This window comes from Parus major, chromosome 8, assembly GCF_001522545.3.
Source record: "Parus major isolate Abel chromosome 8, Parus_major1.1, whole genome shotgun sequence".
Lineage (NCBI taxonomy): Eukaryota > Metazoa > Chordata > Aves > Passeriformes > Paridae > Parus > Parus major.
In genome coordinates this window covers 22,219,822-22,236,379 of record NC_031777.1, presented here as the reverse complement: position 1 = coordinate 22,236,379, position 16,558 = coordinate 22,219,822, and the positions used below count along the sequence as shown (strand labels likewise).

Sequence of the window (16,558 nt, the reverse complement as noted above, 5' to 3'; positions counted from 1 at the left end):
TTACAAATCATTCAGAAATTAAGAAATCATAGCTAACACACCAGGAATATGATTCAATCTGTTAAAACAGGAAAAGAGAAGCAAGACTAAACAATATTGAAACAAGTAGCTTAGAAAAACATCGTAAGAATTACTCGCAAAATCCTTAGATTACCTTTTGGATCGTCTCAACATGCTGGTAGCAGGCAGAGAGAAATTGGACAGCACTGTCCAAAAGGAGTCAGACATGATCTTTAAAAGCTTTCATTGCTGGGAAAATACAGCACAATCAAGCCACTAGCAATAAATAAGGAACTAAATAATACCAGTGACAGAGCCAATGCAAATTCCCTGTAGACCGTGCAAGCTGTTCCATTAATGTGAGACAGGCAGGCAAGCGTACATATTGCTGCTGTTTCCACTGCCTCTGTTTTCTCCCTGCTCCATCCCTGCCTCCCTCCCTCCACCTTAGGAGGCAGTGCAAAATGAGATATTTATTCTCTTCCTAATATATACACTTTAAACCTGGAGTTTGCTGAATACACAGCATACATGCCTTCTACACATTTCTCTGTGCTCATCTAATTACAAACAAAATATTTTCAGTATTTTCAAAACCATAACTGGGCACTGTTTGCAATCCTGAATAACACATGGGGGTTGTGAGCTGTGTCTGCACAGAAAGCACCACTGACTGCCTAGTTTGTGTTTTTATTCTGACATGGTGGCTCTTCTTTTCCTAAGGTACATCATCAGAGGCATTTTGCTTATTTTTCTTAATCTCCCACCTTCAAACAAATCCCATCTTTCATCTTCAGTAACCCAAGCGGATTTTTAATTTAAAAAAAAAAAAAATAAAAATAAAAATTTTTAAAAAGCTTCCAATGCCTCCTAAGATCAGTTTAAAACCAGAAATTCATTCTCCTCCCTGAAGTCAGCCACACCAGGTCCACATCAGTAAACACAAACTCCTACGTAGCACCTGGTGCTCCAAAACAACTCAACCAGATGAATTTTGACAACAAGCTGGACTCGTGTGATGCACATCAGAGGTTTCCCACACACCCCCTTTGCACATCAGCCACAAGTTCACTATTCCCTTTTGTGCCTGTAGAACCCTCTTGCCATGTTTTTGCTTTTTCCAGGATCTAAACAAAACCTCAATGGAGCTGCCTTCTTTTTTAATTTCAGTATGCAATCTATTTTCTTTCTATTGTGGCTTCTTTAAGCACTTCTGCCAGTAGGAAAGCTAATGACGTTCTCATATTTCAGCCTTCTTGAGTGGCTTTTTATCACAGGCATGAGAAAGATGACAATCAACAGCTGGCACAGCCTTCCAACCACAATACAGCCCTAAAAAAAAATACACAAAAATGTCTGGGAGAAAGAAATCCCACTAGACTCGCCTTAGTCTTCCACATAATCTCATGGAAGAATTAGATGGTCTTCATAATTTTCCATTAAATAATTACATATTTTTAATACATACATTTATCAAGAATCACAGCATCTGACTGAGTAAAGTATTCCCTTCCAGCTGGAATTCAAAACAGGCAAATGGGATTTTTAGACTCTCTGCACAACGCAACCATCTTTTTTAGTGCTTTTAAACATTTTTACAAAATTAATCTACATCACATAGAGGCTTGATTTCACAAAGTTAATTTAGAGTACAACTGAACCAAACTCTGTCACTGTCTACTACTGATGAGGAAGAACAAACACATTCATTTTTGTGTCCACATCATATCATATACCAATCAAGTTGAAACTGAACACTAGCCTTTTAGAATTACATTCAGGGCATTATGTGACCTTCCAATTCCAATAAAACCTGGTTTTGGAAAGGTATGAAAATTTTACTCTGTCAGCTAAAACATGAATTGAAATTCACAAGCAATAATGGTGGGAAAAAAAGTGTTCAGTTAACTAACAAAATAAATCTATCACAGTAAAAGTAAATGCCTGACTGCTTATAGTTAGCAAATAAGATCACAATCAGCTAACATCCCTAAATCTGTATTAGTCACGCTTTTTACAAAAATGATTGAAAACTCAGTAGTTAAAGACATATCACAAATTATCACTGTACTCAGCAGCAGCACTTTCACATCTCTTGCAGGAAGGACACAAAAAGGAGAAGCCATTTTAGGAGAACATTTCTCCATGGGCATCAGTGACTGACAGCCCTACAGCAATGTTAATCCAGCTAAACCCTGCCCATCCTCTGCTGCTCCTGGGGAACACAGGGCACCCCAAGCAGGGAAGGGGATGGGGTGCTTGCTATTTTCAGAAACATATCCATTCACCCATCTCGCCATTTAACACAATTCTGCACAGCTTTTACCCAACAACTGCAAAAAACACTTTGAGAATTACATAACACTGGTTCAAAACCAGCAGAAATTCCTTTTAACACTTTATATTCCTGCTTTTCAAAATGCCTGTTCTACATGGAAGTAACAATCACTAACTCTGCTAACAAAGCGCTCATTTTGGGACCCAGAGATTCCAGAGAAATTCAGAATACCAAAAAAAAAAAGTGAAGACACCACACTTGGAGATGCAGTGTTTTTGCTAGAAAAACAGAAGAACTCAAACTGTCAAAAAGCTTTTAAAATAATATGACAGTGTCAACATTTGCAGAATTGTCTTTAGTAGCAACAAATATAGGAAGCGTAAGGATTTTCTCACACCTACAACGACAAATGAAATCCTTTTAAAGGAACTGTCTTACTACGTCTGCACAATCAGCAAAACATTTTGGAAAATCTGGACCAGAAACTTCTCACTAATTCAGAAACATACCATATTTGTATATGAGAGAACATGCCAACAGCACACTCATAAACTAGGTTACAAGATGAGTTCTCTATTTTATTTAACTCACAATAACATTAAGATCTCTTTGTGAATTCCAGACCCTGAGTTATTCCAAGCCTAAAGAAACCTCTTCCTTTATAACATTCTCCCACTCGCCTTTCAGGATATTTAGTCTCCATCAATCTTCCTAATGCACCTTCCCTTCTTTATGCCCAACTTGTCCTCTGAAAAGACCACCTGCAGAACATTTTGGCAGCTCCTGTGATGATGGAGTATTTCTCTGTCAACCAAATGTACAGTTTCCAGAGCCCTCCTAATGACACTGCATCCACTGGACAGTTATAAATAGTCAGTGTCAACGACTTTCCCTATTTCTCATCTTTACCATTACCAAAGTAGGACATTAATTAAGCCTGACATTAAATGAGAATGCAATTAGGCAAACAGTCCACATGAAACCCATTGCTTTCTGGACTTTTTTATAGCAGCTACATTTATCATTAAATAAATTTCCTTGGTATAAGATCATCTTCTTTTAAATAAAATCTGTCATTTTAGAAGTAAGCCAAACTTCCTGGAAAGTTTGAAGCAGTACTAAGCAGATCAATGAGGTAATTTTGAAAAAAATATATCCCAAACATCAAAACTCCTGTGACTGACTACATTTTAAGTTGACTATGTACCAAGAAAAGTTTCCACAAAGTGTTGATTATATTTTTAAACACTTCAACCAGGATGAGCTATGTAATAGTGCAGTAGTTTTCAAATGAAATTAATTTCACGAATTACGCTGTGGTAAAGGAAAACTTACAGAAACCAGTTGAAATACTCTTGGAAAAAACCCATAGTATCTTACTAATCTTGCTTTTATGCCATCACTTGAATGGTTACATTGTATTAAGCTTCACACAGAAATGTGATACTTGGAGACATAACTTTTTTAAATAGTCATTAGACTGAAATCCATGAATAATTCACTAGAAATACTCATAAATTAAAACCATTTTGCCAGCAAAGCCAACTTTTTTTGAGAAATTACAACGTAAGTAGATACATTCTATCTATATAAAGAGCATACTGACTTTATTTTAAACTTTAAATTGTAAGCCCAATAAGCACAGAAAATTATACGACTATAAGTAAGCAGAAGTTAACACAGGTGAAGAGATACCTGCTCTGTATCACCACACAGTGAAAAGCGTGTAAGGGGTAAAAACTACAGCAGAAAACTTGGGTCTTTCAACAGTGAGAAACAAGAAAGTTCTTCCTTTATGCTTTAAAAAACAAAAAGGAAGGATCCTTTAAAACAAAAATTACATGGGAGATGTGTGTTGAGCTATTTGGGGCATCATTATTATTTGAACAGTGACCTAAGCGAGTGAAGAACAGACTGTCTTTGAGCTGCCTGCAATCGCCAGACTCCTAAGTAACAGTCTGACAGAAAACATTAGGTTAAATGTATCTTCAAGGTTCACTTTTCTATCATTTGCTAAGTTATAAAACCATAGATTTCTTCCTTTTGGGGCAGAAATCACCAAGCCACCATCCCAGATCCCAGATCCATACTCTTTTACTACAGTGGCTCACATGGCTTTCAATTGCTACCTCTGCATAAAAGGGTTCCCAAAGACATATCTGTATGAGATTAAACAAACAGCTGATGGCCAAAGGTTTTGGGGGTGAAGAACAACTGAACTTCCCCCTGGTGTGCATTCCTTATGCAGGGAACATCCAAGTGACTGCACTAGTTAATGATTCAAAGGATCAGAAACATTTACTGAAGCAGCTATCAGGCACAGCACCTGCATGGAGGCTGCCAACTCCTCATGTAACTTTAATTGGGCACAGTTACTGAACTAACAGGGGCTGCCATCCTAGTGGACAGCCTGAAATGCTATCTAATGCACTACAATATCACTGCACAGTTAAGCACAAGCAACTGCTCTGATTTCAGTCTAAAACAACTCTCACAAAACTCAGATACAGAGGACACCAACTACAGCTCCATCATCACAATCTTTAAAGTGAAGACACTGCTAAATAAGACACTACTAAATAAGTGAGCAGTGCTAGAATACCAAGTTAATTGTACCCCGAATCGATGAATATTTAATAAGAAATATTCTTTGTATTTTTATTTACAAAAATATCACTTATTAGTATGTTAATATTCCATGCAACACTATCCTTCCCAAGTAACACCAGCAAGATGTTCAGCTACTCCAATATAATAAAAGCTTAACATAATTTCAAATTCACAGACTTGATAACTGGGCTCACATGCCATGGAAAGGTCAATTATCCTCTTTAAATAAGTTACTGGATCTTGCATTCTTTCCCTAGCCCAGCCTTCTTCATGTGTGATTCAAATGTCAGTTGTCCAATTTAATCAAATGTAACCTCCATATGTGATTCAAATGCCATAAAAATCGAGAAATGTTATTTGAAAAACAACAATACTGAAAGTCAGATCTGAAAATGTCACTTCCTGTTTACACAGACATCTTCTAACGCTTTATCCAAAATGTAGTTAAGGACATTCGGTAGCACTTGCAAAAAACACAGCATCACACCGTGCTGCTGTAACCCCCACATCCTCCTCCAAAGGTTCTCCCTCCTCTCTGCCAGCCAAAATTTATCTAAAGGAAAAAACATAGCTTGAGCCTCCTCTTGCCACCACAGCATTTCCTCATCTTTGTCATGTATTATTTATCCCAAAGCACTTAAAACTTCCTTTTTAACCTGTAATACAGTCTTAATGAATTCACTGTGCAACTGGATTTGCAAACAGGAAGATAACTTAATCTCTTCTCCTGCCACTCCAGCCTGCAGCAGCCTCTCCATGAAGAAGTACAGCACTTCAGCTCTTTGCACTTTTCCCACCTCTGACTCCCTATACTTGAGTAACACCATCAGGCTATTGCTAATTCCTGTAGCATGGGGTTTGTACCTATCCCAAAGAGCTGTAACATGCATTCACTGACAGACACGGTCCATAAGCCTTCCAACAAAACTATGCCAGCAAAGCAGATCTGAAAAAGCAGGTTTATTATTTCATTATTATTTTCCCCCCATTTTACATAGAAGCTACAGTGCAGAGCCTAAAGGACAAATCAGGGTAAGAGCAGCAGCAGAGGAGGCAGGCAGACTTTGCCTTAGTAGGGAGTGAGGACTGAAGAAGAAGAAATACCACTGGAAGGCTAAAACTAAACCAAGACAACAGGCAAGTAATTAAGGTAAAATGAACAAAGCAAACAACAAAGAGAGGAAACTGAGCTGTATTTGAGTGGTTGAATTAGAGGGCTTTGAGTTACTCAGCTCTCAGTTACCAGCTCACAAAAGCAAAAAGGGCTCCCCTCATCTATGCAGGACCACAAACCCCCAGCGCGCATCCCAGGGCAGCAGCCTGTGCCAAGGATCACCATGGTGCCCCCAGGCTCAGGGCACACGTGGGGAGCAGGGAGTGCTGTCACCTGTTTCACAGCCTATTACCCAGGAGACCCAATCAAGCCTGAACTCTAAAACAAGCTCTGGCATCTGATTTGTTTCTCAGTATTATTCAGGTTGTTTGCTCCAACCCAAATCTCCGGTGCAGGACGTTCCACTCCACAGCTTGTTTCCTCTTTTCTCTGGTTAACACACTTAGCTCAGCTGAAATGTTAAGGATATTGTAAAGCCCTTGCATTTACCATGCCTTTTCTGAGACAAAAAGCTTATTTTGTAGGATGTTGGCTAAGAAGAGTTATTCTGGGAGCAAGGGGAATGCTAATGTAATGAACAGATGAAGAGGATGAATTTTACATTTTCAAGCATAAATTCTTAATGAAGTTAGAGCATGGGATAAGAATAGACCTTACAAAATAAGCATGGTACAAAAGAGACATGAGAAATCAAAACCATGCTTGGGAAACATGAGGGGTGCAAGTAGACGCACACACACACAAAAGGAGAAAAAGTTTATCTACTTTTAAAGGCAGAATTACATCCTTATTTGGACACGCATTTATAAGGGAAATTGGCCCCTGTCTTACCCATTCCTCTGGAATATTATGGATCTTCACAGCAAAAGTTTAGCTTTTAATCATAAAGTCTGGGAAAACTGTGATAAGATATCATCAACTGTCAGACAAATAAACTACTCCAGGTTGTGAGTCTCAGAAAAATATATAACATAAAAACAAATCCAACATGAGAACAAGCCTGGACCACAGATTTTTAAATAACTACAGATTGATACAACTCTATCAACTGTTCTACTGTAATTCTGAGAAACCCACAGAGGTGATCATTACAAAACTAAGGTTTCCTAAAATACACATATTATTTAGAAGGTCTTGAATGAAGACTTTTTTTATATATGACTTTTAACATTTGTGTCTACCTATATATAAGTGGAGACATAAATGTTAGAACAAAGAAGCAGATTTAATAAATTAAGATAAATTGACTCAAACTGAATTCTCAGCTTTGAAATGAAGTACAGAATGGACAGATATGGAACTCCTAATGATTTCTGCAGTCTCCAGAGAAAAATTCATGTTGAAATACTAAAATCAAAATTTATCAGTTTGCAATGCTATATGTTCCTACACTCTACTGTAACATTAAAAATGGCACAAATAAATCTAAATAATAGAGCTAGAAACAAAAATATATAACAAAATTGCTTGGTTTTAAAATACTTTCATAACCCACCTCACCAATGACCTTTTAAGCCATCTCAGATATACAGAAAAAGTAAAAGTGTTAATAAATGGGAATATCCACCTTGCATTTACTTCATTTTCTTTTCTTCAAAATTTTTATTAGATGTAGCATTATACAGATCTTATAGATTAGAGAAAGGATTAAAAAAATTTAAGCAGAAATGCATACAATTTTTAAAAAAATTTTCTACCGAAAACATTTTCTCCACCACCTATTAAAATGCAGCCAGCAAGAAAAGCCAACCCTATTTCCAGCTGGCCACAGTATTTAACAGAACACACAGACTCCTAAACAAACACATGAGTGGGGAGAGCACAGATGAGGTGTGCAAGCCACCGGCACCTGCGTGTGTGGAGAACACCCTTCCTGCAGAGCAAGCACGGCTCCCAACCACAAGCACCTCTCCCCTTAGCAACCACTCACAAGAGCACGATGTAGAACACCGATTGCGGGGTCCTGCGACCACCCTTGCTCTTGACGAGAAGGGGGAAGTTGCAGAAGCGACAGGTCCCAGTTTTGAGATCCATCTTGCCACCAGCGGCGGCTGCGTGCGCTCAGCCATGGCCCACAGGCCGGGACACGTCCCCACGGGCTGCTCCTCCATGCCAAAGACAAACGCGGCTCTAATCAACTGCGTCTTGCTCAAAATAATTGCAAGTTCTCTGCCAGGGCAAGGCAGACGCCCATGAGTTTAAAGGAACACTCCTGGTCAATACTGGTGTGGTGATTCACTCGGAAAATTGGATGTTTAATGATTCTGGAATCTTCCAGTCTCTCGGAAGCAGAACGGGCATTCTGTAAAATGAAGTGTGGAGGAAAGCTAGTAGGGACTTTTACCAGATTTCTTTCAGTGGAAAATTTTGCCCTATGAATTTGCTGAGAATTAGAACTTGACCTGTTCTGCTATTTTAAATTCCTCATCTGCTCACAAATAAAAGTGAGAATCTCAGGAACAAAAACAAAAATGTAATAAAGAGTACAAAAAATAATATTCACCTTCTCAGGCGAGTTATAACCCAAACATACAATATCACTTCTACTTGTGCAGCCTGTCTTTGATGAGAATCTAAAGAATTCCTTCCAAAACCAGCTTTTTTAGTGTTTATATAAATAAATGCCCATCTCAGCCCAGAGATGTGACAATGCAATTCCCAGTGCACAGCGAGTCTTTCCCAGACGGCTGGATCAATAACATCCCTGCTCTAAAGACCTAAAGGTCTGAAGAAAGGAAAAGACAGGGAGAACAGGAAGGAAACAAAAGCACACAGAGCTCTTTCACCACAGCAAAGATTACGGTTTGAAGATTTTATTTTAGAACATTAATAATTCATAATGACAGTGTAATGTAAACTAGGTTAGAAGATTATGCTCTCAAGTACCACACAAGGGATTGAATGACAGAATAATAACAACTAGCCAAAGTAGCAAAATTTCAGGAGATAAATGAGGGGAAGAGAGAACTCAGAGCACTAAAAGAAGCATATTTGAGATGAATGAACAAAAACAGGAAGAGAGATACTGAAGAAAGGGGAGCACAGAGGCAGCCTGTAGAAAAGAGAGCATGGGTGGGTCCATTTACAGCAGATGAAGCTCTGCAGGCCCTCTGGCATGGTAGTTATGAATATTCAAACAAGAGCATAAATTTCAGACAAAAAGTTCACCACAGCTCAGGATAGTGAGACATAGCTGAAATGGGATTCCAAAAATTGGTGAAAAGTTATCCCCAGGTCCTCTTTCCTTCTTAACATCCTTCCTTAAGCTTTCAGGTTAATATTGATCCACTGAATGATTTATCTAACTAAATTAAAACTGTAACAAAACTGTCTTCAAAAAGCAATTTCTTAAGGATACACATTGGAAAGGAACATGCTGCTCATGGGCAGGAACAGTCCTGGGCTGACACACACAGCTGTGTAAAATAACCTCTGTTTCCCCCCAGCTCCAGGCCATGAAGGTGACACCAGCCACTCACTGTTAGTACATGTCTACCATGCTTCAGCACAGGACATTAACAGGCCTCTTTGCACACTCACTGATTTTCCAAATTAAAACTAAAAATAGCCCCTGGTTGCCTCATAGTCCAATTAAAAACAAACCTTGGGAAATGCATGGCAGTGTCTATCAACAATAATAAATACATGACTCTCCGGTTAAGAATTTTATTTCTTTCTCAGAACTATTCCCTTGCCAGGAATCTTTAAGTGCTCTGGTTGTTTCTGTACCTGTATTCAAGATCAAAAAGTCTTTGAAGGAGAGACTACTTGGAAGGAAATTTTATACAGAACTGAGCACACCACTGTCGTTTGAAGAACTCACTGTTATTTGAGGATAAGGACAGAAAAAAAAAAGGCTTCAATATTTACTACAGTCTCTTAAGAACCTTCTGAGCTCTTCATTCCTCCCTAGAAGTTGCTGACTTGTCCCAGCTATCCCAAACTCTGAATAGTGCAGGGATAGTAAATGAGTCAGCTCATACACAGGTGCACCAGCAGATCACAGCCTTTAAACATGATTATATAGAAAAACCAGTTATGAACCATAACCTTATATGGTTTATAGGTGAAATGGCCAACAAACAGTAAAGCTTTCCAACTTCTAAAGTCACAAGTACAAGCTCCCCTCTGGGAGCCTCCAATTTCCCAGGTCAAACCACCAGGTTATGATTTACAACTGGTCCCATGGAGGGCAGCCAAATGGTGAGCCTGGAAGGAGACAAGAATTCACACCTCAGGCTCCAAACTCCAGGGTTTAACTCTTCTGCTACTACAGCTCCAGGCAGGATGCCGGGATTTTTGCATTTGCATAATGCCTCCACATGAAAAAATTATACCATTCAGGCCACCATGCCTCAATATTCCCAATTATATGTAAGTAAACAGTTTCCCATCAGCCCAAGATACACAGGAAGTTATCTGAACCTTTCACATTTCAAGTATCACCAGTGTGTCCCCCCATGTAGTTTCTCAGATGGGAAAAATTATTCCCAAGAATAATAACCAGTACAAAGGAAGAGAAATAAGGAGAAAAATTTCCATTAAAAAAGAAATTAATTCTGGGAAACTCATTCATTCGATGTGAGATATAGATTAGAATTCAGTTGCCAAAAGCTTACCTACTCAAAATTCATCATTTCACATTATGCATAATGATATATCCACAAAGTTGCTCTGTTCTCTGTTCCTCATTATTCTTGAATTGCTGATCTACACTCTTTCCAAAAGTGACATTATGCTATCTTGCAGTCAACTCTGACCAATTATTTAGCACATTTAAGAAAGCAGAACCTGTACCAAATGAAGCACTAAACCAGGAGGATAACACAGCAAAACCAGACCAATTTCCAAATGTCATTCAAACTGAATATAGGCCTCTTCATTAATCCTCCAACATTTGTCAAATACGAATTTTAAAACCTGTATCATATCAAGTGACTTTACACTAAGCAAAATTTAAGCAAAGATAGGAAACCATCAATAACTTTTGATAAGCCTTGAGGTATTTCAAAATAAAAACAAAGAAACTTATCAAGTCTGAATTCGGAAATGTTTTTGATTTTCTTTAAAAATAAGAAACTTCTTCTTACAGCTACGGCCCTGATGTTGTAAAATGTATGCAGTTTTCAAAACCCAAACCTCAGGTGATCTGGGGATGTGTGTGCCAAGAAAACATCTTTATGCTATGGAAGGGATCTCTGCATCTGCAGCAGCAATCCTCATACACAAAATAAAGAGCCACGGTCTAACAGGAGACCCATTCCAAGAAGGTGGATGTCCCCATCCCCACCCTTTGGTGGGGGCTGACCAGAACCCTGAAAATCTGGAAAGCCCACGGGATTCATGGCAATGGAGCAGACTCTCCCAGGACACAGCCCACCCAACCTCACTCATACACCCAAACAAGCCATCACTCTAAATATAGGTCTCCCCTCATCCATTGCAACAGCTTGTACAAAAAAGGCTTTAAATAAAGGCAGGCAGCCCTCCAGGACATTTGCTGAATGCCCATGTATAATATATTCTTGTTACTTACCACAGTTATTGATTAAAGGCTTGTTTCCTAGAATAGGCTTCTTATGTAAATAAATTAATATATTCTTAAATTATATCACAGATGTCCATAAAATCCTAATTATATAAAACTCATAACATTGTAATTACACACTGATCAAGTAATTATGTAGTGTGCTTAAACACTATTTTGGAGCAACATTAGGTTTCCCATTTTGTTTTACTTAAATAAGACAGCAAGGGTCTGGTCACCATCACATCCACAAATGGTGACCAGATTTTGTACAGGCTAGGAAAAAATTCTATTAAACTATTCTGCAAAGCTATAAACAAATTTAATAGCTATTTCCAATAGACTTCATTAAAGCTAGAATTTCCAAGGGAAAACATTCCTATAAAAATAACCTCTACCATACATCCCTATAAGAACATGTTCCACAACTGGCAAGAATTCATGAAATTGAAATAGCACAAGAAAATGCCCCTTCAATGATCCAGCTGAAGCCAACTCTTCCCTTGGTTTGTTAGGAAATTGAAGAAAATTTCCACTGAGACTTTACCTCAGCTGCAGCACCGAGAGATGCCAGAAAAAGAGCACCTGGACAGTTTCATCCTTTTTATCACAAACAAATTAAACTGTGTCTAGAATTACTCCAAATGTTTTATATCTTACTGAGGGTGTTACACAGAATGTAACATTTTCTCAAACAGGGGTAATTGCACTCTCCTTTAATCTCACGGTTCATCACTTCCAAGTTAGAACAATCAGTTCATGACATCTCTTAAGCAACTTGAGATAAAAAAACTCTGTAAATTCATATTTTGGTTAAATTAAAGGACTAATATGGGTGCACACAGATTTGCCATTTCATAAAGAGGACCAGCTGTGAAACATGGCCTCATTTTCTTCTTCAGTAATTTGACTTTCCTGTTACCCCCAGAAGAGTAGACAGCCAGATCCCAAAGACAAGAATCAGCACTTGTTTAATTCTGGATATAATTCTCTTTTCTTCCTAAAGATGCATGACCTTATTTGCAACCCACATTTCCATCAACTATAGCAGTCTTATTCCACCTGTTACCAATTTGTTTATATTGTAATCAGACCACATTTCCTTTTAATCTTTCAAGCAAGGTTTACATTACTTTCATTTGTTCAAATGTTATGTATGAAATACTTTCAATCTTAATTAGATTAATTCTTTCAGAAGCCATGAACTTCCATGCCATCTGTCTTGACATCAGATGCACCAACAGTTTTTCACCTGTCAACATAGAATTATCAATGGTACCACGAAATATAGGAAGAAAGGAAAATCTGTTCAAAGTCTTGCAAATGCAATGCACCAAAGATAAAAAGTGAGGAAGACTTAATATGAAGGCACAAGTTTTTCTTGTTACATTTTCCAGCAATTCCCTGCATAGCCATGGAAATGAATCACTGCCTGGCTAACCTGAGGTGTTAAGCTGAGTAGATCAATGACAGTGGTAACTTGCCAAGATGGACCTTTGCTCTAAGCAAGCAGGAATGGCTATCACTGGCACTGTAACCAAGTAAACAGAACTACAACAAAGAAGGACAACAGGATAAAACAGGATCAAGAGCTGCACAGGTGAAAGCAACAACGACAAAAATAAAAACTTATTATAGCCAACCTAAGCTCTTACACAAAACCATGTATCTGTGAATCATCAACCATTCAGTATTTAAAGAGCACATGATTGGAAGGTCCCCATATGTGAAAAATATTATTATCAAGGAGTCCATAGTAACAGTGTAATAAAGCTTGCTATTAAGACTTTCGTATGAACTGTTCTTACAGAGAAAATTACTCACTGACCCATGTCAGAACCCTGAAAATTGATGGCTTCTCAGAGGAAGAAAAAGCGGTAAGTACCAAAAAAGCTTTTGAAAATAATCAATAATCATCAGATCTCATCTCCAAAAAGAACAGTTCTCAATTGACATTAGCAATAATCCAATCTTGATATTTAATTGCAACTTACCAGTCTGTTAATTAGCCCCAAGGCTAAACAGCATTTAATCCAGCCTAATCACCCTTATTTAAAGGAACATTACCCAATACCAGCCTTTAAATAATAAAAATTCATTTAAAATGAGATTGATGGCCATGACATTGAAATGTTAGGATACTGCTCTGCAATCACTGTCCTTCACTTCCCCAAGTGCTGCCAAAACGAGCAACTTATTAAGAATTGTCACCAATTGCTGCCCAACGTGCAGGGACAGCAGCAGATGCTGGGCAAGCCTCTCCCCATGGCCATGCACAGTGAGGACAGACACATGCAACGTTCCTTTCCTCCGCTGACAACCTGATTTCCACTCAACAGATGTCGTATAAATTACTCTGCATTAGAGGGGCAGCAGCCTAAAATAGTTCAACTTCACATTTTCTGGTTAGTCCTACCAGATCTGGCCAGCAAGACCAACCAACCTCCCTCTGAAATAACATCTAGATTCAGGGGCTATTGCATTACCACCTGATGAGTAACTGAAATTTGACCAGCCACATCCACCCTGCAGCATGTGAACTTCAAAACCAGCCCTCTGGTGCTAAATTGGCTCAAGTTTTAAGTAGGTACCACTGAGCTCTGGTTTCATAACCGCACACGCAAAGATCTCCAGTGTGTGTGAGCCTTTGCCTGCGCTGTCCCCCTGAGAGCTGGTGACATTTCCTCTTGGTGAAGAAGCTGAAGGTTTTCAAACTGGGGCAGTTGATGGCTGTGCTTGTCCCACATGAGCACAATGAGAAACAAGAGCTAATCCTGAAGGAAAAATGTAACACTTGAGCTGTTAAGTGCTTTAATATAAACTGAGCTGGTCTGGGCTATTTTTGCTTTAGAAGCTGTTGTATCCTTCACTCAAGCCTGCTAACAACCGGCTTGATTCTACTCCTTTTCCTTTGTATACCCTGTGCTTGGGGACTTCAGCCTGCCAGCCTCTGTAGGAAAGCAGAGTGGATTTCCAGGGAATAGAAGAGGGTGCAATATTTAGCACAGACCCACTTCTTAGACAGGGGTTTTTAAGCACCCCACTGTTTTATTTTTAAGTTGATTTTCCTGACACCAGACATGTCTGTGAGGGCTCCTCTGCTGCACGGTACAAGCTGCACAAGGTACCACCAGGAACAGGCATGCACACGCCAGCAGACAGGTTTCCATTCCTTAACCAAATTTATCTTCTTCCTTACTTAGGGCCTACACAAAAACTACAAAAAGTCTGTCCCAATACACAACATCAACTTGAACACTAAATGGCTGGAAGTAAGTTGTGACTAAGAAGCTGTTTCCTTCTGTTAGATGTTATTCTCTTGAACTGTAAAGCTGTTAAGTTCACAGATGGTTATGCCAACAGCAAACTGTTAGAAATTCCTAGTTGGTACCTCTCCTTACCTCCACTGAAAAGGATGGCTGTAGCACGGACTAGATGGATTGCTCTGGGCTTTTGAGTTCAGGTAAAATACTAGAGGAGAAGTGACAAGTGCACAGTCAGCACTAAATGGGAATTTAAGATGCTGCAGACCTGGAGCAGATGTAGGAGAGAACATGTGCTGATGAACATCATTTCCTCGGCAGTGGGAGAACAAAGGAGAGGAGATTCTGACAAGGTACCACAGTAGAAAAGAAAAAATCAGGGTCAATATCACATCTTCTGTTTCAATAAAGAAAAAAGATAATTCCAAAATACAAATTATATCTTCTAAACAAATGCAATAAACTAAGTGGTCAAAAGTCATTCCTTTCCATTGTCATCCAAACCAAAATGTATTTTTCAGTCAATTCAATATCTATTCAACATTATTTTCCACTACAAAAATCCTCCCATCTGGAATTATCCAAATCCTTTCTTGCAGTGATTTCCAGGCTTTCTGGAATACACACCATTGTCAATCTCTAATATAAAATGTTTAATTGAGAAAAAAGAACAAATTGAAAATGGCACCAGCAGCAAACACAGACCATTTCTATCACTGCCTTCACAATTTGAGAGCCATGGTTCTATGCCACGGCTGTGGCAATAACCGAAACACACAACTGTGAAAATATGGATTACACAAACCATTAACTAGAAAACAACATTTAGCAGTGGCAGTTGTTTTAGAGCAACAACTCATTAAGCCTGAAAGCAGCACTGCAAAATGGCTTTATTCTGATTTTAGCAGTGGGGAAACTGAGGCACGAAGAGGTTAAGCAACGTGCACAGCACATCCACGGTAGCATCAGGATTGCAGCTGAGGGTGCTGATGCCCAGCTCTGTGCTCAGCTCTGTGAACTACCCTGCTTTTGCAGGGTCAGCAGCCAAGGCACATTTGTATTCACGCAGGGCACAGAAAAGGTCTCAAAGTAGCTGCTTTTCAAAAAGCTGCAAACAGACTTGGACATAAACACAGAGCAGAGGTTCTAACACCTACTTCAGTGAACTATACACGATGAGATGTCCTTCACTAGAAATAAAGTAAAAGTTAACTTACAATTATTGGTATTACAAAGTGTGCTTATATGTTAGAATACAAATTAGTGCCACTGTATTCTTACACCTGTAACTTTGACTGTTGACCGAGGGCTGAAAAAAAGTTTCTATTTACCATACTTAAACACAAAAGTGGGAAAAATGACAATTTGAGGCAGGCTCCAGTTTTGTTTAGAATTCAGATATTTTACACTTAGAGTCCTGAAGTCAAGCATGTTTGCCTATGTTCCTAGCTTTAAATTTCCTGATTAATTCAAATACTTATCAGTAAAGCAACCTTTACATACTGGAAATCCTCTCCACCAGCAATCTCTGCTTAAACAGCTGATGAGCTTTACAGTCTGCAGACAGAAAAGGTTAAGCCTGCCTCTTACCCTGCTCCTCCCTCCACTGACTACACAACAGATTCTTTTCGCCTTCTCTACTTATGAACACAGTATTAGATATACAATTTCCTTGAATTTACCTAATAGAAATAATAAATATAATTATGAACATCATAAATAGAGGTTTCATTTAGTAGATTTCAAAGCATTTATAAAGGACACAA

At 38.7% G+C, this 16,558-nt stretch overlaps 1 protein-coding gene across 13 annotated transcripts in view; it reads right to left on the bottom strand.

Moving 5' to 3' along the window:
* The window catches only part of MAST2 (microtubule associated serine/threonine kinase 2), a 167,328-nt gene that overhangs the window by 83,282 nt on the left and 67,488 nt on the right, over positions 1 to 16,558 (bottom strand). For 6 of the 13 annotated variants that reach the window (XM_019007671.2, XM_033516480.1, XM_033516479.1 and 3 more), the window contains one exon: positions 14,931 to 15,137. The exons of the other annotated variants lie outside the window; for them this stretch is intronic. In XM_019007671.2, the coding sequence (XP_018863216.2) occupies positions 14,931 to 15,137 (207 nt within the window). The remainder of the gene's footprint in view (positions 1 to 14,930; positions 15,138 to 16,558) is intronic. 13 annotated transcript variants of the gene reach the window in all.